Raw genomic sequence first — 21,085 nt, forward strand, 5'->3', positions numbered from 1 at the left:
CGACAAAGTAGAGTATTTGAAATATATTTGAAGTTACAAGTTTAAAAAGAAAGCTTAAACTAAATATAATCTACATACTAAAAAATAAACCATCATACATTTATGTTAAATATACAAAATTAAACAATTAGAATCATATAACTAATAATAAATTATAAATACAGAATAGGTGTCCGTATCTGTCTATTGATTAATAATTGTATTTCATCTTGGAGAACACTGAAATAATCAATATGGAATTAACGATATCTTCTTTTGGTGTGGGCTTATTTTGACTTAAGTGCAAAAGAATGATCTTATATTAAAATAAAGATAATTCACAATTAAGCTTTTCGAAACAAAATTAGCAGTTGAAGAATTGTTTGAAATACTTTTTCTTTTTTTATTTGCAGTAAATTTGTAATTTGATAGAAGAAAAGTCTTGATTTTTGAAACCATATTAGTTGGACAGGCCATTGATTTGCTCATGCTCATTTTGGAGAAATTGGCTGGGATGCATAGTGCTTACTGTACATTGTACATAATATATGTTTAATTATAATTAAAAATTGGGTTAAATGAACAGTATATAATACATACTCTATGTCATTAAAAGGATAATTATTCAATACCTCAACTTTCTATTTTTTTTTAATTTGATTATTTCTTGAAATGGCGAAGATATGACCTCTTAAGTATCAATTTCTTGTATTTATTTTAGTAATTTACGAACATTATTTTGCACTCCCGTCAAGGACAAACAAAATAAAAAAGAGCGCGTTCCAATTTTTTTAGTGTTCAACTCATGCAACTGGCAATGTATTGTTCAGATTAAGTGTCTATCAATGCCATAAATTCAGCCAAATTTGTAAGTTAAGCCGGCATCTGGTAATTCTTCGTTATGTACAATAAATTATCGCTTCGCGGTAAAGATTTCAAGATCCCCCATTTTATTCTCTCAAAAAATGACTTATGATTCAAAAATTATTATCTTATGAAAAACAAAATTTGATATTAAATTTAAATTAAAAAAAGAAAGAAAAGGGGAAATTAGTAGGGGTTAGGGTGGGGAAACAGTTTTTACCGAAACCGGAAAACCAATTCTTGGTTCTTATAATGAACAATTTCTCACAATTTTCCTTTAAAATCGATTTTTTCCGAAATCCATCATTCCCCGGTTCTTAAAAAAGAACCAAAACTTGAAATTTTCTCGGTACAAATAATTAACAACAATTAAAATTTTCATAAAAAGAGCATAATTGATAAGTATAGTTAACTTTTCCTGTCTTTTCGTATAATGGAATAGTGCTGACACTATAAAACGACAATACTTCGCCTACTCGGTCCAAGAAGGCGTTAAAAATCATATTATTAGAGTAGGACAAATCTTAAGTTTCAAAATATAACTAAATAAATAGAGTTGTAATTCTGTAATATTATAACAAATATGCTGCGTTGCATTGGAGGTTGAGTTTTTCAATTGAGAATGATTACTTTCCTCACTTCCTTTCACGTTCCTCCTCTTAATCTTTTTTAACCGAAAATTTTGAAGCATTGTAAAAAAAACTCAAGGAGTTTAGACGTAGTTGGAATCCGTATTGTTGAAGGATTGAGATAAGAAAACTTCCTACTCTATAGCTCTGATTTGTGGAAAAATATGGCTTGTTTAATAAGATTACATCTAGTGTTAATATTCATTGTCATCAATCCCCACTTACTTTCTAGTAATATCGTTAGCATCCCTGAATATATACCTACCTTCAGGTTGTGCAAGATATATGTGGGGTCCACAGCATGGTTAAAAACCACCACTAAGGCTTCCCTAGTATTCATAGGCCTAATTCACCAGATACTCCAGCCCAAGAATCCACAAAATAATTTTAAAAAAACTACTGAGTCTTGTCTAGTCCAACAGAAGAAAAAGTAGCATATTTTATAAAGTAGGAATTTACCCTGTTCTACATATAGCAAAATAATAATATTTGTTACTTGAGTAAAAACGCATAGCTTCTTGCAAGTTTTTAATTTGATTTTTTATTAACATTATATATAACACTATACATATTAAATTAATGAACTGGATCAATTTGATTAATTATTTATCTAGTTGTTTGTTAAGAGGAACCTTGAGGTTGGAGTGGAGAACTACTAACATCTTAGCATTATCATCGCTGAGCCGACTTTGCCTTTTATTTAGCACATACCCTGCCAATAAACAAGCGTTATGATATTCTGTTCTGGAGCCAACCATTTGGATAGGAAGGCCTGTATCTTTATGGTGGCACTAGATACTTGCGCATCACTTGGAGCTGGCCTATAGAGCTGACTTTTGTGAGGGAGCTTCCACTTGCATGGACGGAATGTTGGAAAGGTGTTTGCTCCTTTTTTTTTTATTAGAGAAAGTTGTTACTCTTATATAAAGGTATATACAAAAACCTTATGGAGTGTGAAAATTGCCCTACTTTTTGAGCAAAAGTGAACACAAAAACAATCTTGACACCCCAAATACAAAATGTCATAACTTTGAGCAAAAGCTGATCTTATACAAATTGCTCTGTCCTGGGTTTGACCCTGTATTTATTATTTGACTAATAAATTATAGCTCTGTATTTAATTTAACATGTCAATGTACCTATGTAAGTAATGTATAGGCAATAAAGGACGAGTAATTTTATATTATTACGTAGAAAAAATGTGAGGCCAATTTTTACCCCACATAAATTTACCTATGCAGAATAAGCAGTCTAAGCATTTACTAGCTACCTCTACAACATTATATGAATGTTCAATACATATAATATTGAAAGAACTTTCTCGTTACTTATATGACATATATATTTTTTATGTGAAGAATGACTTTTGCCCTCAGTCAACTTTAGTACTGAGTATTCAATACACATAGCCTACACAACTTTATTTTCAAAATGGGGAGCCGAAGTTCGGATATGGACACATTTTTCATTCTTGATTTAGTTAAACAAAAGAAAGAGGAGGCCCGACGAAGAAAGCAGGATGATAAAATCAACGAAATGGCCTCCAAAATGCGAGAGGATCGTTCCAAACAGTCTTCTCAATCTTATAACGTTAGTTATGGGGGGTTTGTTGGAATAGAGAATTTATCAAAAGGGAGTTCTACTCCCAAAAGTATACGACGACACAATAGATCAAAGGACGATGAGAGGTCTGAAGGCACTCAGGAGCATCCTCTTGATAGAGCGGATCTTCTTATCATGGGGATGATTCGTGACGAAAAAGAAAAGAAAATGCATGAACTCCATCAGGTGAAGTATATTATTAATATCCATATAAGTACATAGTATATGGTTGTGAATAAATACAAAAAAAAATCTTGAACAAAAGTCCGAAATGAATAAATGTGACATTTATTTTTACATGATACACTACACTTATAGACATATTTCGCTCAATTATAGTTTTTGTATTGTAATGTCTGGGATGAGATGAGATACCCAAGAGTTTTAATTATGGTTTAAAATCTTCATTTGGTTTATGAACCTGTATTTAGTCCCGATATGGCCTTTCTATTACAGTCTGTCAATTATTTAATAGTGGTGCCTGGGGTTGTGCCAGTCCATATTTATTCAGTCCAGTCCATTCTTAGGACCGATCCTATTAGTCCTGGGGACGGTTCCTTAAGACTGTCGGTCCTTCAGACTATCAGTACTAGGACTGATTAAAAAAAGAAGAAATATAGTTAAGTGACATCCTCATGGACGAAACTTTTTAACTTTTATGACTGATATGCAGAACTGAACTGAACTGGACCGTACCGAGACGGAACTGAAGGGACTTCTGCCCTAAATAAGGATCCCCACGACACAAGTTGCGGAGCTGAACTTTTGCTACTAGCGAGTAGTGTTGTGTCAATCCGTCCAGTTCAATCTCTGTCCGATCTAGTTCAGTCCTGTATATCAGTCCAAGGGCTACAGGCCTGTAGCCCTCCCCCAAATTAAGAAATTTTTGGGTTTAACTAGAAAATTTCATACTTGAATTTTTTTTTTTTTTAAATAGGTCAAGTTTTTTTCAAAAAAAAAAAATAGTTTCTGTCTAATGGCTATAGATTTTTGAAAATTTTCTCCCAAAAATTTAATATTTGAAATTAAATTTTTGTGAACAGCTGTGGATTTTTGATGTTTTTTTCCCAAGTAATCTAATTTTTTGAGAGTAGTTATGGATTTTTGAATTTTTTTCCTACAAAAATTTAATATATCTTTCTTTTCTAAAAATTTTAAATTCGAAATTTAATTCTTGAAATTTTTAGGTGAAAAATTTATTGTTTTGTGAACAGCAGTAGATTTTTGAAATTTTTTGAGAATAGCTATTGATTTTTGAATTTGTTTTCCAATAAATTTAATTTTTCAATAAAATGTAAATTTTATTAGGTTATATTAATAAAAACAAGCGACCCCCCCACCCAAAAAGAAAACAAAACATATATGCAAATAATCCTGCGAACGCCCCTACAGTCTTAAAACTGTAAATATGTCTTTAATGACGTCACTCAACTTCCTATCTTCTTTTTTAATCAGTTCTAGTACTTGCAGTCCAAAGGGACCGGTCCTAAGACTGGACCAAATAAATAAGGATTGACGCAATTTGCGACGGACACAAAGGATTCATTTGAATAATTTGTGAATAGAAATGGACGATTATAGTTTGTCGTAATTCGAACACAATTTTGACAGAAATCATTCTACCTTTGTTTTTATCGACTGGTGACATAATACATAACTTATAAGTAAGTTTCTTTAGAAACGACGAATATTTTCGCATTGTTTTTTTTAGTTATTTTTTTGATGTATTCGACAACAGATTCATTGAAGATACAACTATAATTCTTGCAATTTTATTCCTTAGATCTTGGCAAAATTTATTTAATAAAATCTTTGGAATGTTGGACACATTTTACTTGTTTTATGAATACGATTAAAAAAACTTTTGTTTCTTTGTTTAATTCATGAATTAAACTCTGCATGCTTTCTGTGCTAAGAGCTCTCAATCATTTTTCATGCTCCAAATAAATGCATATATATATATAAATTATAAGATATATTGTTTCAAAAATCGTATTTCATTGTCATAAAATGACAGGGAAAGCAATGAATTAATACGCCAGTCGATTTATTTATTTAGTGTTATAATATTTCTTGAAGTCCTACCCATGTTGTTGAGACAAGTTCGCATTTTTTAGCATGTACAGTGTAAGCTAATTGCAAGGGGGGTCTGCATGGGGTGGACTGGAGGGGCTATTGCTGTCCCCAAATAATTTTTACTAGAATATTTGATATTTAATTAGATTTATCAAAAAAAAATCCAAAAAATTAAATTTTTCCATATTTTTTCCAGAAAATTTAATTTTTTCAATTATTTTTCCAGAAAATTAAATTATTCCATTTTTTTTAAACAGCTGGGAATCTTGGATATTTTTTTCCATTTTTTTTTTTGACAATAGCTTTGAATTTTCGATTTTTTGTTCCGAAAAGAAATTAATTTTCTGTGAATAGTTGTGGATTTTGAAATTGTTTTTGAAATATTTTCATATTTGAAATTTAATTTTTCAAATTTTTGGATTTTTTTTCAAAAAAGTTCCATAAACCAAACCCCCTCCCTCCCTCTCCAAATACAATCTTACGGACGACCAGGAATATTCACGCAGAATTTATATTCCTATATGAGTAATCGCTTAACTGCATGCGTGATCATTCCATGAGTCAAGCATTCCATGGTTGTTTACAAGTCGTAACTTGTATAAGAAAATTGTACAAGTTCCAACCAAAAAATTATATTAATAATTTTAATTCAAGGATTTACAATACTTGACATGAGGATCCTGCAATAATGGAATATTCCATAGATGATTGATATATTAGTCCATGGAATTCTAGACACATACAAGGTTAATAGAAATACAAAATTATACCATCATGTAATCGGGCTTGCTAAAATTTTCAATTTGATGTATCCTACTGACTGCTGGGCAAGTCAGACAGATTTTGACAAAACACGCAACCAATCAGAGTATGTGACCTCGATATTTTTGTAATTTTTTTTTTTGGTGTATCGTACAGACTGTTGGGCAAGAAAGACAGATTTTGACAAAACACGCAACCACTCATACACTATGACGTCAGTATTAAAAAGCGTGGTAGAAGTCAAACATCAGTCGTGACGCGTTTTATTATAACCTTATATTTATAATAACCTTGGATACATTGAATTATCATGCATGCATTTGCATTTGGCTTTATTAATACGGTACTCTATCTGAGAGTGATTTGTATATTCACTGGGAAGACCCCAAAAATATAATTATATTATTAGTAATCACAGGCCCATAATGAGTTAAATTTATACATTTTAAAATATTAACTCCCTCTTTTTAAAATTAACACAGATTGGGCCATGTTATCGCTTTTTTGGATATTAAAATAATATTGACTCATAATGGATGACTGATGAGTAGCCTAAATAGGGCTGATTTGAGCGTGCGGGCCCCTTTCTTTCTTTAAATTTGATTACTTTTAACAAAATATTTAACTTGTTTTAGAAAATTAAATGCAGGGATCTTTATTTTTTATTTAAATTACCTTTTTCCAAGCGCTGGGCCCCAGTCAAAAGTCGGGGCTACATAAGTGCCCCCTAAACTGCCCTTATTCCCAAGACTCTACAACATACGGATATTAAGATAAGAATAATTCAAAAGTTGGCACATTCCATATGATATTTGATAATTAATACGTTAATTGAGTATTCTTCAACTTTTTCCATAAAAATGACTACCGTCATGGATCCGTATTCTGTGCCCCTGCAATATCCAATAGTATTATGACTCCTAAATACGTAGTCTTAATAAATCAAATGATTAATTAATAAAAGGTAATTTAAGTGGCTGGTGTTTATTGTAATAATTAAATATGATATTACCAAGAGTGTGAATTTCGTTTACGAAGGTTTTTTTTCATGACGAAGACGTGATGAAACATTTTTTTTTCTATTTCGTTTGACTTCAACAAAAAAATTATCTTCTTGACGAGACAAAATGACGTAACAAGACTTAAAAGACGAGAACAATTAAAAAATGGACAAAAAACAACTCAATTGGTGTTTTTTTTAGTTATTTAATTGAAAAACAAATAAAAGATATTAATGATTTATAGTCATTCCATGAGTCAAAAATGTTATTTTAATTAATTGTTTTAGGTGTACGACGAGATGGCCGCAGTGCCAAGTGAGGAAAGATGGAGTGAAAAGTACGAAAATTGAAGAAGAGTATTAATATAATTGGACTTGAATCAAATAAATGAGACGTCAACATATATACAAACTTAATGTGATGTGAAATTATGCTAGATATTCTATTGTTTCCGATAAAGGCTGTAATAGTGAATTTATGGAGCTTGTTATGATAACATGAAAGACACCTTTCCATTATTATTTTATTTAAAAGAAATGAATAAACTAAATTAATTTATTTCATATAAAATTTTTAGACAAAATCCATTAAAATGTAAAAAAAAAAAATATATATATATATATATATACATTTTTTAAATATAAAACGATACGACGTATAATACAACAAAACTTTCTTTTTCCGCTTTCTTAAAAATAAAAGCCACAATCATTCTAATAATCTAAACAGTATCCCCCAGAACTCTCTTAAGGCTAGCACGTGCTTCATTAATTTGTTTTTCCAAGAGTTCTTTTTTAGCCTGAGTATTGGCTTCTTTTACTTTACACTCAAAATCTCGAATGGTTTCTCGCATTCCAGGAATGTTATGAAAAACTCGTAGATGCTTATCTCCTGAAGTGATAAGATATTTGCTCTCTGCGTCAAAGGAAATATTCGTAATAGAAGCTGAATGAACTCTTTCAATGATACCGAGGGGTTTTAAATCTGATCCAGAAAAGAAGCGAAGCTCTTTGCCAAAGGCCAGTGCGACAGAACGAGAGTCAGGGGAGAGAGAAATTAGTGCCCCGCCAAGATGAGTCATTTCTGAAACACAATCAATGGGACGTGAGACAAGGAGAGTTGGATCCTGCCCTTTGCTATATTCAATATTTGTATCAAACAGCCGAATTTTTCCATCTTTGGACACTGTTACCATTTTAGTACTGTCAGCATTGAAGTCAAAGGCGAATACTCCGGAATTATGGCCTGTAAGACTAAAAGCTCTCTCAATTTTAACAAATTCTCCCGTTTTGGTAAATTTGACTTCATATATCTAAACAGAAAAAACAAAATAATTGTTATAAAAAATATACAGATGTAGCCAATCAACACAAAAGCAAGCTAGAATGATTTCCCCCAAAATTAAGTGTGGATTCTTCGACGAATTATCCTTAATTTCTATCAACAAACTTTACTTATTAACCCTTCGGAGGCATTTTTAAAGTGGACAAAATTGATTGGCACAATAAGAGAATGTTAAATTGATAAAATGTGCCCTATCGGGATCAATATAAGTCCCTTAAATCAAATAAAAGCTTTAAACTATAACTAAAAATCATGGATATCCCACAAATTTGAATACAAAGCCTACAATTGTCTCAAATATTTGAATGAAGTAATGATTTGTACATATATATGAAATAATATTTATAAATTGGGATTTTCTCTTATTCTTGATTTTGATTCAAGATTATTTTTATGTTTACACATCACACGTTTCAAGAAATAATAGATATATACATACCTCCACATCCGGCGTGAATCCAGAGGTACCAACAAATCTACCACATGTGGATATCTTAGCACAATAATTAATGTTCATATGATATGTTTCAATTTCTGCATATTTGTCACCTTTGAGACTCCAAATGATGAGAGTTGACTTATCAGTACAAGTCATAATGTACTTCCCATTAGAGGAAAATTGCAGAGCAATCAAATCAAATTGAAGAGGCTCAAAATCAATTGGTGCAGCCAGTATTTGAGGAGGTCCTCCTCCAGGCTCCTTCTTATTCATTTTGTAGACTTCCACTTTATTAGCAGAAGCTTTATGAACAATAAAGGCCTTGGAGTCGGGACTCCAGCTAACTTTAATTCCGTGATCAAAATCCACATTCCCGCGCCAGGTCTTGTGCTCCTTGGAGGTTAAATCCTTAAAGAACCATATGAGAACGGAGCGATCTTCTGAGGTAGAGGCTATGTACTTCCCGTTGGATGAAATACTCAGATCCATTACTCGACCAGAATGTCCTTTGAGATTTGTCAAGAGCCATGGATGTGAGAAGGCCAAATGTTTTTCAGGTTTCTTGAAATTCTTGGCCTAAAAGTATGATATAATATAATGATAAATAATTACCATGACGCGAAAGACGATGGATTACCTTAGAGTATGCGGTAGTTTCATCATTCAGGGATTGTTTTTTAGTATTGTCATCGAGAATCTGCTCATGAGGCTCTGGAGTGGGTGTCACCTCGTTTTCCTCTTCTTTTCTTTTAAATAATTTACTTATGTACAGGATCAAAGCCAGAGTGGATCCAAGGATAATGGTCAAGAGAAGGATTTGAAGATCATTCATTTTTTGTATATAATAATAATTAATACTTATATTAATTATTTATTTGGGAAATGATTCGCTCACCGAAGGTAGCAGAATATTTAAAATATAAAACGTCTGTGAAACGTCCCCTACCCTCACATCAAGTAACCCAGAAGTGATGTTGTGTCAAAATATGTGTGGTGTTGTCGTTGAGAATGCTTTTATTTCATACTCTTTTGGTGGAATCGGCAAGCTCGTTCAGCAGCTCAGTTACCGGCCAAACTCCAGCGCCAACCGGGATCTTTAAAAAAATAATCTAATGTTATCATAACATAACATAATATATAGAATGACAGTCCAAACATCATATCACGCAACTTAACATTTTTCTACTAAAATAGGACTGAGGTCCTTTTATGTCATTTAGTACTCATGATCTAAACTACTAATAATTCATAGTAGGTATATAGCATTATTAATGTCTATTTTAAAAATCAAATTGAGACCATGAAGAATAAAATCTAGCATCAATGTATTCCTTAGACTAATTTAAGGTATTACGTATACTCGTACTCTGTACCCATATAACGCACAATATATTCTAAATGTAAAGGATATTTATAGATCATAATACCCAGTCATTATTGATACTGTACCTAACTTAATCCTGAAAATACAAAGTAAAGTGAAATAACTTATAAAAATAAAATAAAATAGTCAAGTTGCGTGATTACAAATGTAATATTCCATCACTTATAAAAGTACATGATTTTTTTTCTTCAAAATATTTAAAGAAATTTGATGTTCATGAATCAATCATGTTGGCATTCATGTTAAATCGAATAAAGTATTACGGAGTCTACTATGACTTATGATCTCAATATATATATATAACTTTTTTTTTTGATCAGCAAAATATCTACAGAAACATTTTCCCATACCCTCTATAGAATTACTTTAGCGAATAATATATCTATGTTTCTATTAGGTTATATTTTCTATATAGAGCAAATTATTCTAATTTATCAGTTTGTCTAACTGCACACTAGAGAAAGAGTCACTTCTTTTGATAATTTATATGCTGTCATCCTAAAAAATAGTCTTTAACGTATTTAAACTCCATTAGATTGAATGAAAATTGATAATATCCATTAATAATTTTCATGATACTCAGAAAGAACAAGTTCATTTGTCAATAATTTTTTTTCGAGAATTGAAGTTTTAAATAATTATCGTCAAAATAATGAAGAAAATTTGGCCATTATACCAACAAATGTAATGTACTCCTCGACTATCATACATATTGAACGGTTTTGAAAGCAAATGTTAAAAGAAACACAAACATGTTGTCTAATAAAATATGAAATCCAAACTTCATAATCAAATTCTTGAATAACAATTGAGTCCCTATTTGCAAAAAAAAAAAGAATAAATAAAAGGCAAAGTGATATTTTTTACTTGCCTTTGTCTAAAAATTCCATTAAGAATAATAAAATTCCATTAATTTGTATAATTATATGTATTTAGGATACAGCTTTTAAAAAAGGTTTAGATAATATAACAAAATATGGTTGAACAGTAATTTCTAGAAATTTTCATTTAATTTAAATTACGATGATTTGTAATTGCAAATGTAAAAACAAGAAACAAATACTTCAGGTTCTCCAATATATTTCAAGGAATCATAGCTGTTTTCTTGATTATGGAAATGCTCAGGGGTTGATGATTGAATCACACGAATACTCAATTTATTAGGTTTCTATTAGGTTATATTTTTTATTTAATTCACACTCCATCAATACTAAAGTACTCCCTGAGTTAGACAGCTGATTAAAGGGGGGTTACCAAAAACTATTAAGCGTGTACACAAGTAATTGTATAAATAGAGGTTCATACATTTATTACGCCCGTCTGAGGGGAGGGGGGTTACCGATTTAAAGATTTTTAGGATGGGGGGAGGGGGTATTGTATACTTTGGAGTCCACTACATTGATAACTGATCACTGTTTCAATTATCAACAAAATCTTTTCCATATGAAGTATATAAATGGTCTTTGTTATGTATTTAATATGTCCTTTCTGGTTTTTATCTTCTTGTATATTCGTCTATGTATTATAAGTACTGAGTTTTACGTATTATAAATAGTCTCGTCTTTTGTAAATATATTAGAGTATAGTTAGAATACACATGAGCATATAAACAGTGTGTAGCTTTATTCCTCCACGTCATTTCTTCTCCTCATTTATCTCGGTCATCCTGGATCTCTCCTATTATAAATAAGTTTGTGTCTCTCCCTCGTCAAGACGCAACAGTCTTGAAGATAACCAATATATTTTATTTACAGATGAATACTACTGATATCAATATAACATACTTTACACTTTTCAATGAGGGATCACCAGGTCCATGAAAACTATGAAAACCGAAGAATGAAGGATTCACTTGTTATTTTTTTACGTTATAGTCAATTAAACTGTTACTCCTCCCAACCAGATTCCAATACGAAAAAAGTATCAAATTGAATAAGGAAGCACAGTTTATAAAAAATTGATCGAATTGTATTATTATTTAAAGAAGCAATAAGGTCACAAAAAAGCTGAGGATGAGTGAAACTGAGCGAAAGGGTCTCCCGAGGAGTAACAGAATATTATTCAATCATGGGAAGCTGGGAAAAGAAAATTCATTCAATGAAATTGGTGGGTTATTAATTATAAAAATACTACAACAAATTTAAGTAAAGATAATAAATAAGATAAGTAAAGCTTAAAATTTAGGACGTCCAATCTGAGGGGGTATCAAGTTTTGGACAAACACAGACAGGGGAGGGGGTCAAAAATTACACTTTTCCCGGACGTCATAAATATGACCCCTGGGTATAAATATATATAAATGATGTGGTAATCCCCCTTAAGGATATAAGGGCTAAAGGCCCTTCAAGAAACAATTAGAGGTTTTGAGATAAACATATTTTAAAAGTTCCGTAGATAAGAGTACCTACTCGTACTTTACTTCTACTCTAAATGACTTGAGAGTTAGATAGCAGAGAGCAATTGTACGAGGCGAAAGGCAGATCAAGGGATTGGAGTTTACATCATGCATTACTATAATTATTCCTATCCTGATGACGCAATTGACAACGTGTAGTATTATAATCAGTAGTATCATATTAACTCAAACGGAAAAGGCAATAGAAAGAGAAACTCAAATTCGCAATGTAGGAACTATGCTCCAGCTATACAAAGAGAACATTAGATAGATTTGAATATATCCGTTAGTTGTTAACTTTGTTGAAGCCAACACATAGGTTTTTTCAAAGTTATGTACAAGATGTCGTCTCGTTACCATCTTAGGCCTGAAAATGCCATGGCAAAGGCTGATGAATTCATCAAAGTTGGTGGGTCTCTCTAACACTATATTTCGATATTATAAGAATCCATTTGAATTTATCTCTCTAATTTGTTCTTTCTTAGATAAACCAACACGTGCCTTGGATACTTTGTATGAGGTCATCAAATCCAAGAAAAGAAACCATTCCTTTTCGGAAAAAGAACTGGAGAAGTTGATGTACAAGTACTTGGAATTATGTATAGAACTAAGAAAGTCTTACATTGCCAAAGAAGGACTATATCAGTACAGAAATATGTGCCAATCCACAAATGTGGCTTTACTTGCCTCTGTTATACAATATTATTTGAGTAGTACAGAGAAAAGAACGGAGGCGGCGCGTCAAGAGTCCAAGGACTTGGTAGCTGACTTAGAAGGAGAGTTGGACAATTTAAACACCCCTGAAACAATTCTTTTACGTGCTGTTAGTGGGGAGGATGCACAGGATCGTTCTGATCGTAAAGTTCTTGCACCCTGGGTTAGGTTTCTTTGGGAGTCCTATCTTCAATGTCTCGATCTCCTACGTACAAACTCTCGCGTTGAACGTCTATATCATGATATTGCTCAACAAGCATTTCGTTTTTGCCTCAAATATCAGCGTCGAACAGAGTTTCGCATGCTTTGCGAAAAAATCCGCACACATTTAGACATGGCTTTCAAACAAACTCTTTCTCCTATGAGTATTGATTTAAATAGTCTTGAGACTCAGCAGTTAAGTCTTGATACCAGACTGGTTCAACTTGATTCTGCTATTCAGTTAGAGTTGTGGCAAGAAGCTTATAAAGCAGTTGAGGACATTTATGGTCTCATGATCATTTCCAAAAAAAGTTTTCAACCCAAAACAATGTCCAATTATTATCAAAAGGTTGCTCTTGTATTCTGGAAATCCGGATACCATCTCTTCCATGCGGCAGCTATATTTAAACATTTTCAATTAAATCGTGAAATGAAGAAAAATGTATCTACTGAGGAGTTGGGAAAAATGGCCTCAAGGGTTTTATTAGCAGTACTGGCGGTACCAGTATCAAGCCATCAACCAGAATTTGAAAAGTTCATTGAAATGGAATATTCACCACAGGAAAAAATGGTTCAACTTGCAACACTGCTTGGTCTACAGCAGCCTCCAACCAGAGCTTCACTTATTAAAGATATATACCGTTTTGGAATAGTTCAAGCGGCCCTTCCAGAGACCCAAAATTTATACCATCACCTTGAAGTGGATTTTAATCCCTTGAAGTTGTGCTTTCGTGTTCAGTCGTTTGTCGAGTATGTTGAACAAAGTGAGGAACTCTCCTTCTTGGAACAATACATTCCTCCTCTCAAGGACATAACATTAGTCCGCCTATTAAAGCAAATTTCTCAAACATACAACTCCATATGTTTTAATCGCCTTTTGGAATTTGCTCCTTTTACAGATGCCTTTGGTTTGGAGCGTATCATAGTTGAGTGTTCTCGATTCCATGATTTGCAAGTACGGATCGATCATAGAAGTCGTACCTTACATTTTGGAAATGATTTAACAGAATCATGTGATGAGGATAATCTGATGGGTGGTCCCCACCTACAGGACATGCCATCGGAACAAATACGAACTCAATTAATGGTTATGATGAAGGTACTAGTCAAGAGTGTACAGACAATCCATCCCCAAAAAGTCAAACTTGAGAACAATGTCCTCCGAAATAAGATTATTGAGTCATATCATCAATCTAAGCAAAGGGATCATGAGAGAGTCCTTCAACGTCAAAAAGCAATTGAAGATCGTAAGGAACTATTAGAGAAGAAGGCCTATGATTTGGCTGTTGAAGAGGAGTACAAAAAGGAGGAGCAACTTCGTGAACAACAAATCCTTGAAGAAAAACGTCTTCAGGCAGAAAGGGAGGAAAGAGAAGAACGAAAGAAAGAGGAAGAGATCCGTCAAATTCAACAAAGACACATAAAAGAAAAAGTGAATCAAATTGCTCAAACGGATATTGGGAAGAAGGTTTTGGAAAAAATGGATGAGAAAGAGATTGCAGAGCTTGATGCAGATCAGATCATGGCTCGACAAGTTGTTGAGCTTGAAAGAGAAAAAAAAGACCTCATCATGCGTTTGAAGTCCCAAGATAAGAAAATTGATCATTTTGAGAGAGCTAAACGCCAAGAGGAAATACCATTGTTGGAACAGCAATTTCAAAAGGATCTTGAGAATGATAAAGTAGGATATTTATGTCATATTTTATTAGAGGTAACTAATACATTTTTCTTATTTCAGATATTTTGGGTTAAGAAGGAAGATGATCGAATTGCCCAGACTAAGGAGGAAAGGAAAATCGCCCTAGCAACACAGAGTCGTTTATTCCGAATTAAGGAAGACAAAGATAAATATTTAGAAAATATTTTAAAAGAGAGAAAATCCGTTTTCGAAACCAAGTTGGCAGAGTTTAATAAGTTAGTAAAAACAGAGAGGGCGAAAAGATTGGCGGAAAGGAAAGAGATGCGAAAGATTGAGAGGCGAGAAAAATGGATTAAGGACATGAAAGAAGTGAAGCAAAAGATAAGGGACGAAAAAATTAAGATGGAGAGGGAAGAAGAACAAAGATTGGAAAGAGAGCGTATTATCCAGGAGGAAGAAGCTTGGCTTAAGAAAAATACCGAGCTTGATGTAATTGAGGCGAAACAACGCCAAAGAGAAAAAGAAATCGAGGAAAAGATGCAATTTGAAGAAATTAAATACAGAGTAAAATATTTATTAATTATCAATTAAAGTACTCTTATTATATCAATTGAATTTAGGATACAAAGGAAGAACCTTCATCATGGCGAAGAGCACCACAAGAGTCCCGTCGTGAAAATATTGTATCATCTAAAGATACATCGCGAAACAGCGAGACTAGTGGTAGTTGGAGAGATGATCGAGGCACTAGACGAGTCGATGGACGTGAGACAAAACAAGATGACCTTAGACGGGATAACCGAAGAGATGGTGATAATGATCTTAGAAAAGGTGATCGTAGAGATGACTTCAGAAGAGGTGATCGTGGAGATGACTTTAGACGAGGTGATCGCCGAGATGATTTTAAAAGAGACGAATTTAGACGAGGCGATCGCCGAGATGATTTTAGAAGAGACGATCGTAGAGATGACATAAGAAGAGGAGATCGTGACATGCGAAGGGACGATAGATTTAACTCCAAAGATGGTAGGAATGATAATATGAATTGGCGAAGTAGGTATGATTGTGGAATAGCAGGAATGTCGGACTCCAAAGATACAAAACAAAGGAACAATGATACCGGCAACTGGCGAAGGGATAATAATGATAAACGAAGCACTAATAACAAGAAGCTCAATGAAAATCCTGATAATGATAATGCAGAGGACGGATGGACTACTGTTAGACACTGAATTCAGACGTTTACGCGAGAGTTATAATTAAGAGTGTTGTTACTTAAGATTTGTTTTGAAGAAGATTAGTGTTACAATAGTTATATGTTGGTGGAATTTCTATTTCATATAAAATTAAATATTGATTAAAAGAAAAAGAAGTCCGTTCTTACTTTTACAACTGAATGTATTTTGACACGGAAAGCTATAAATAATCGGTTATTATCTATTATTTTTTCTTCCTTCGTTTCTTCTCCTCAATGCTATCCATGAGCTGTTTATCCAACTCTGCCAATCTTTTGTACTTTGCAGACATGCTATGACCATGTCTTGCACCCCTAAAGAAAGAATAAGGGAAGATTAGATAGGACCAAAAATATTAGACATGTATGTGTACATGTGTGCTGTGAGACCGTCACATGCAGCAAATAGCTCTTCGTCTGATAAAACTTTTATAGAATTCCGTTCATTTGATCCTTCTGCCTCCTCTTCTTTTGGAATGGATGTAAGAGCACCATCGTTGAGAGTTGCAGACTGAAAGGATAGAATGCCTTTTAGTATCGTATTTGTTGATGTACAGCAATACGGCGGACAGTAATCTGGGTAATTGTATTTGCAGATATACTGTTAAAAACGTATGGTAATAGCAGAGGTGGGAGAAAATCCTTATAGAGTAAGTCTAAGTGCAGTCTCAAGTCTTTACTCCAAAGTCCTTGTATATTTTTATCGAGTCCTCAAAGTTATTTTAAGTCCATAATTGTAATGTAGGATCCATAGTTTTAATGTTTTTCCCCCTCAAGTTTAGTATAAAATAGCTATGGAGTCCAAGTAATCTTTGATTGTCATATTAAGTCGAATCGCAAGTCTTTAGAATATGGATTCAAATCGAGTGTATGACCCCACCTCTAGTCAGTACTACGAATTTGCATTTCATTCTTTTCGTATGTATATTATTACTACTCGAAGGGTATTGAAACCCCAAAACTAAACCATAATCCGAACTGATCGAAACACAAACTTAACTGGATATTGCTGTACTGTGAATTCAATAAACCCCTACTTTGATGAATCCAGAATAGAGAGCCTTTTTCTCCTTCTTCTTTTTTTGGCGTTTGGAGGATTTCTTGGTTTTAATATCCACAGATCCGTCCTGCGATCAAGCAAGAGTAAAATAATTAGATAAATTAAATTATTAATTAACAAATTAAGTTGAATATTAATAAAAATGATAACTCACATCATTATGCTCCACTTTAATCTCCTTAGCCGCTTTATCATATGCCCTTGCCCACCAATGATCAGTAAACTCCTTAGCCTGATCATGGCCAACTCCAGTTGTATCAAATTTAAGAGAGGGCTTCACTGGATCCACGATTCCTTGAGCGTTTTTGCCGAGTCCTGATCCTAAAAAAACGATTGACATGATTTGCAAGAGTAATTATTAATTATTCACTGATTTATCTTTACCTTCCATCCATCCCTGCGATTTGAGGAGGCGTTTGGCAAAACTTTGATCCGTGTTAAAGTCAGACATTATATAAAAATTGTTTAATAGCACACAATCGTCAATTCCATACGCAATTTAAAAAAGACAAAAAAAAAAAAAAATGTCAAGCCATGAAAATACATTTCCATTGAATAACAACAACATCACGTGATTCAGACTTGTTATTGTTTGAAAATAAAAGCAGTTGATGACGGTACTTATTACTACTAAAAATCACGGACCATCTTATCTTTGAAGTGTCATTATTCAACACGTCATTACTCCACTTACACAAAAATGAAAGCATTAAAAAAAGTGCACACTGTTTTCTGATATCAGGTGTCGATGTTTATGCTTGATTTTGAATAACTGTAGTGTTTTGAATAGTGATGAAAACCTGGTGTATTTTTTAGCTCGCCTGTTTTTTTTTTGGAATTGGTAATCTGAAGAATGAATTTTCTTTTCCTCAGCTGTTGTCATTACTATTTAACTCCTGAGTAGTGAACTTCTATTCTTCTACATTCAATTATATTCCAAGCCTGATCGAGAGTAGAATTGGGTATCGAATTCGGATACATTCTTACCTTTATCATTGCTAGATATGGAGTAGGGTTTGAGTTTATTTTCTTGATCTGATAGCTGTTTGCAGCTAATTTAATCAAACGTCATGACATCTAAGCTGCTCTCCTTCTATGCCTAAGAATAATTGTTATTTGATTTAAAAATTTATTAAATAAAAATGGAGAGCCCTGACTTTTTCTCAAATAACTTTTTTTAGAGATTTTTTTTAGTAAAAGCCAAGCCTTCAATATGGACTGTTTTAATAAATCGTGGCCATATGCAAAAAATGCATAATAAAATAAATATATTTGAATTTAAATATATAACAATATTTTCCCAGCACTAATGCTATTTTAAATGTAGGAGGTTCTCCACTTGATAGCAGTAATTCATTTTCTCCGTCCAAAATCATAAAATAAGCAGCTGATATTAACGAGAGTATTAATTCAGTAGTACCATAAGTCTCGCTACCCTATACCAGTAATTCCATCCCTATAAATTAGTAACATCATTTTTTCGACTTTGTTCCTAGAGAAGAACGTTGGTGTTTGGCTCAATTACTCCGAGTAGGTGCAACATAGACTCACCAAATTTTAATACAATATACTTACATACGACTGTTGTTGTTTAAATATATTTAAAGACTATACAAGTCAATAGGGGTTTCACTCATTGAAATTGAACGCAACTCGTCAAATATTTCATTAATCCCCATAGCCATGGACGACTACAACGGTTAAAAAATATTGAATTTGAGATATAAATTAAAAAAACTAAGCTCAATTATTTTTTTTTGAACAATAAATAACTACTAGACTTTTCATGATGCTGAATTATTAAATTTGAATTTTTTACCATGTTTGTGCCCTTTGCATTCTTGCAATTCTAACGGTTTAAGTGGTTCCGGTTCTTGAACCGCTAGAACTGGAACAGACAAAGTTGAACAGGGACTGCAATATATTGCTCATCGGCCTCAGTTCTTTTTCTTTATATCCTACTATAAAAAATAAATTAGCTTTAATCAAAAATTAAATTTTTTGTATTTTTTTTTCTGTGGAATTCAGCATTTTCCAATGATTATTTTATGTTGCCAGGGTGATACAGTTGTATTTGAGTTCCATATAACTTTTGAAGGTCTTCTTATGGATCTAAAAAAGGGGTTTTATGCACCAGACATTATAAATACGAGAGGGAAGGTGTAGGGTAGATTATGGATCTGGGTCTCCACTACTAAGCTTGGCGAGGCACTATAATATTTTTTGGAAGCCAGGGCTTCCAAAAATTCACCATGCCAAGCTACCCCCTACACTAATACATTTTAAACTGAAGCACTGTTTAATTTGTAATTCATGGTATAAAGAAGGGTTTTTATTTTCCTTAGACGTTGTCATTATTATTTAATTCCTGAGTAGTGAACCTCCTTTCCTAAATAGATTCAGTTATATTCAAAACCTGTTCGAACGTTCGTGTGTGCTCATAAAAGACCATGAGGATTTGTTGCGGAGATATAATTGTAAGTCTTTGTTGGACTCAGAGTAGAGTTGGGGATCGATATCGGAGTAATTCTACCTAATGTCCTTGTTTATATCATTTTCTCCTTCCTCTCTTGTCACAGCTCGTTGTAGCTGATCTAATGAAACGTCATGGGCATTATTCTTTCTCTCCTCCAAAACATTCTTCAAATTGTTAGGGGTACCATGTTAATTTCTAGTTTCCTTTTTTTTTTAACATGCCCATTCCAAACTGGATTTTCACCTTTGTGTATTTCCTATAGTATTCAAGCGGTATTACTAAACATGGGCTGTTTGGTCAAAATAAATTACTGTTTTGAGATTAGAAAAGGAAAACAGTTGGTAGATTTTCCTTTTTTTTCTTCCTTCCTTTTTCCTTCATTATTTATTAATATTATTAATAGGTGAATTCCTCTTGGTAAATAAATGATTGAATCCATGAGATAGATTCCCAAATAAAAAGTTTAAGATGAAGAAGAGCTTAGGTTTTTTTATATCTAATAATGCTCAAATATAATTGCATTATGGACCGTCCTTCTCGAGACTTCCTCAGAAAGATTATTCTCAAAATGAGCCTATAAATTAATTACAAAAAATTAGAATATAAAGCCCAGTGATATCCTTTTAAAACAACCCATTAATTTAATTTTTACGTCCCTCACGTAGTAAAAAATTGTTGATTATATAACTTGAAAAACTATTGATCCTTTGGTTGGATTCTAATTAGCACGTTTGATGGCATTGATCTACAATCTATTTATGTCTTGGAAAGGTAAACATTTTTATGAACGAGAAGCCTAGATACTTTTTATGCGTAGATGATCTATTTTTATAATACACTGCACTACACATTTGACATTACCATTATGAAACATATATTGCAATTATTTGCTAATAATAAGAAAAATAATTAAATTAATCCAACAAAATAGTAAATAAAACCCAGCCAAGACTTTTCAAATAGATCTTATGGCAGCTGACAGTTTTAAGCCAATCAGCAACGAGAAAGAAAAAACTATTTCCCTGGAGTCCTTCAGCATTATCGAGCTTTGTCCGGAACATACACATTTTGCTTTAATCATGTATATTTGCTTTATTAATATAGAAGATTACTCCCCAAGAAATAGCATTAATACACCTAATTACTCAATACTTAGATGTCTTCTCCTCAAGAATGAAATAATAATTAAAAAAAAGCTTAGAGGATTAACAACCAAATGTTTAGTTTTGAGAATGACGACAGAATTATTTATTTAGATGACAATTTTAAGAAATATTTTTTTTTTA

The 21,085-nt window shown here is 32.7% G+C and overlaps 4 protein-coding genes across 5 annotated transcripts; 2 read left to right on the plus strand and 2 right to left on the minus strand.

Moving 5' to 3' along the window:
- Window positions 1–2,805: 2,805 nt before the first annotated feature.
- On the plus strand, window positions 2,806–7,471 carry LOC121131949 (uncharacterized). Its single transcript, XM_040727355.2, has 2 exons — window positions 2,806–3,260; window positions 7,201–7,471. The coding sequence occupies exons 1-2, from the start codon at window positions 2,904–2,906 to the stop codon at window positions 7,261–7,263; spliced, it is 420 nt and encodes a 139-aa protein (XP_040583289.1). The 5' UTR covers window positions 2,806–2,903; the 3' UTR covers window positions 7,264–7,471.
- On the minus strand, window positions 7,455–9,678 carry LOC121131944 (transducin beta-like protein 2). Its single transcript, XM_040727351.2, has 3 exons — window positions 9,334–9,678; window positions 8,697–9,272; window positions 7,455–8,225 (listed from the first exon to the last, which is right to left on the minus strand). The coding sequence occupies exons 1-3, from the start codon at window positions 9,526–9,528 to the stop codon at window positions 7,635–7,637; spliced, it is 1,362 nt and encodes a 453-aa protein (XP_040583285.1). The 5' UTR covers window positions 9,529–9,678; the 3' UTR covers window positions 7,455–7,634.
- A 995-nt stretch (window positions 9,679–10,673) lies between these two features.
- LOC121131948 (G patch domain-containing protein 4) lies at window positions 10,674–17,922 on the minus strand. 2 transcript variants are annotated; one of them, XR_005869206.2, is made up of 6 exons: window positions 17,708–17,922; window positions 17,478–17,644; window positions 17,301–17,390; window positions 16,638–16,774; window positions 16,414–16,578; window positions 10,674–10,896 (listed from the first exon to the last, which is right to left on the minus strand). XR_005869206.2 is itself a non-coding variant. In XM_040727354.2 (5 exons), the coding sequence occupies exons 1-5, from the start codon at window positions 17,772–17,774 to the stop codon at window positions 16,470–16,472; spliced, it is 570 nt and encodes a 189-aa protein (XP_040583288.1). In that variant the 5' UTR covers window positions 17,775–17,922; the 3' UTR covers window positions 16,342–16,469. The 2 variants fall into 2 exon arrangements, 1 of the variants encoding a protein (XP_040583288.1); XM_040727354.2 differs by lacking the exon at window positions 10,674–10,896 and having other exon boundaries at window positions 16,342–16,578.
- On the plus strand, window positions 11,658–16,398 carry LOC121131940 (eukaryotic translation initiation factor 3 subunit A). The gene is made up of 5 exons (XM_040727344.2): window positions 11,658–11,770; window positions 11,835–12,884; window positions 12,961–15,071; window positions 15,129–15,593; window positions 15,650–16,398. The coding sequence occupies exons 2-5, from the start codon at window positions 12,809–12,811 to the stop codon at window positions 16,259–16,261; spliced, it is 3,264 nt and encodes a 1,087-aa protein (XP_040583278.1). The 5' UTR covers window positions 11,658–11,770; window positions 11,835–12,808; the 3' UTR covers window positions 16,262–16,398.
- Window positions 17,923–21,085: the final 3,163 nt, after the last annotated feature.

Source organism: Lepeophtheirus salmonis, chromosome 1 (genome assembly GCF_016086655.4).
Source record: "Lepeophtheirus salmonis chromosome 1, UVic_Lsal_1.4, whole genome shotgun sequence".
Lineage (NCBI taxonomy): Eukaryota > Metazoa > Arthropoda > Copepoda > Siphonostomatoida > Caligidae > Lepeophtheirus > Lepeophtheirus salmonis.

What these genes read in the sequence shown, in the direction of transcription:
- LOC121131949 (XM_040727355.2), top strand. Translation starts at nt 2,904, where the DNA reads ATGGGGAGCCGAAGTTCGGATATGGACACATTTTTCATTCTTGATTTA. An exon ending in AAATGCATGAACTCCATCAG is followed by an intron (nt 3,261 to 7,200) that starts GTGAAGTATATT and finishes TAATTGTTTTAG; the next exon opens with GTGTACGACGAGATGGCCGC.
- LOC121131944 (XM_040727351.2), bottom strand. Translation starts at nt 9,528, where the DNA reads ATGAATGATCTTCAAATCCTTCTCTTGACCATTATCCTTGGATCCACT. An exon ending in AAACTACCGCATACTCTAAG is followed by an intron (nt 9,273 to 9,333) that starts GTAATCCATCGT and finishes TCATACTTTTAG; the next exon opens with GCCAAGAATTTCAAGAAACC. An exon ending in GATTCACGCCGGATGTGGAG is followed by an intron (nt 8,226 to 8,696) that starts GTATGTATATAT and finishes TTTTCTGTTTAG; the next exon opens with ATATATGAAGTCAAATTTAC.
- LOC121131940 (XM_040727344.2), top strand. Translation starts at nt 12,809, where the DNA reads ATGTACAAGATGTCGTCTCGTTACCATCTTAGGCCTGAAAATGCCATG. An exon ending in TGATGAATTCATCAAAGTTG is followed by an intron (nt 12,885 to 12,960) that starts GTGGGTCTCTCT and finishes GTTCTTTCTTAG; the next exon opens with ATAAACCAACACGTGCCTTG. An exon ending in AGGATCTTGAGAATGATAAA is followed by an intron (nt 15,072 to 15,128) that starts GTAGGATATTTA and finishes TTCTTATTTCAG; the next exon opens with ATATTTTGGGTTAAGAAGGA.
- LOC121131948 (XM_040727354.2), bottom strand. Translation starts at nt 17,774, where the DNA reads ATGTCTGACTTTAACACGGATCAAAGTTTTGCCAAACGCCTCCTCAAA. An exon ending in TCTATTCTGGATTCATCAAA is followed by an intron (nt 16,775 to 17,300) that starts GTAGGGGTTTAT and finishes CTATCCTTTCAG; the next exon opens with TCTGCAACTCTCAACGATGG. An exon ending in GACGGTCTCACAGCACACAT is followed by an intron (nt 16,579 to 16,637) that starts GTACACATACAT and finishes TTCTTTCTTTAG; the next exon opens with GGGTGCAAGACATGGTCATA.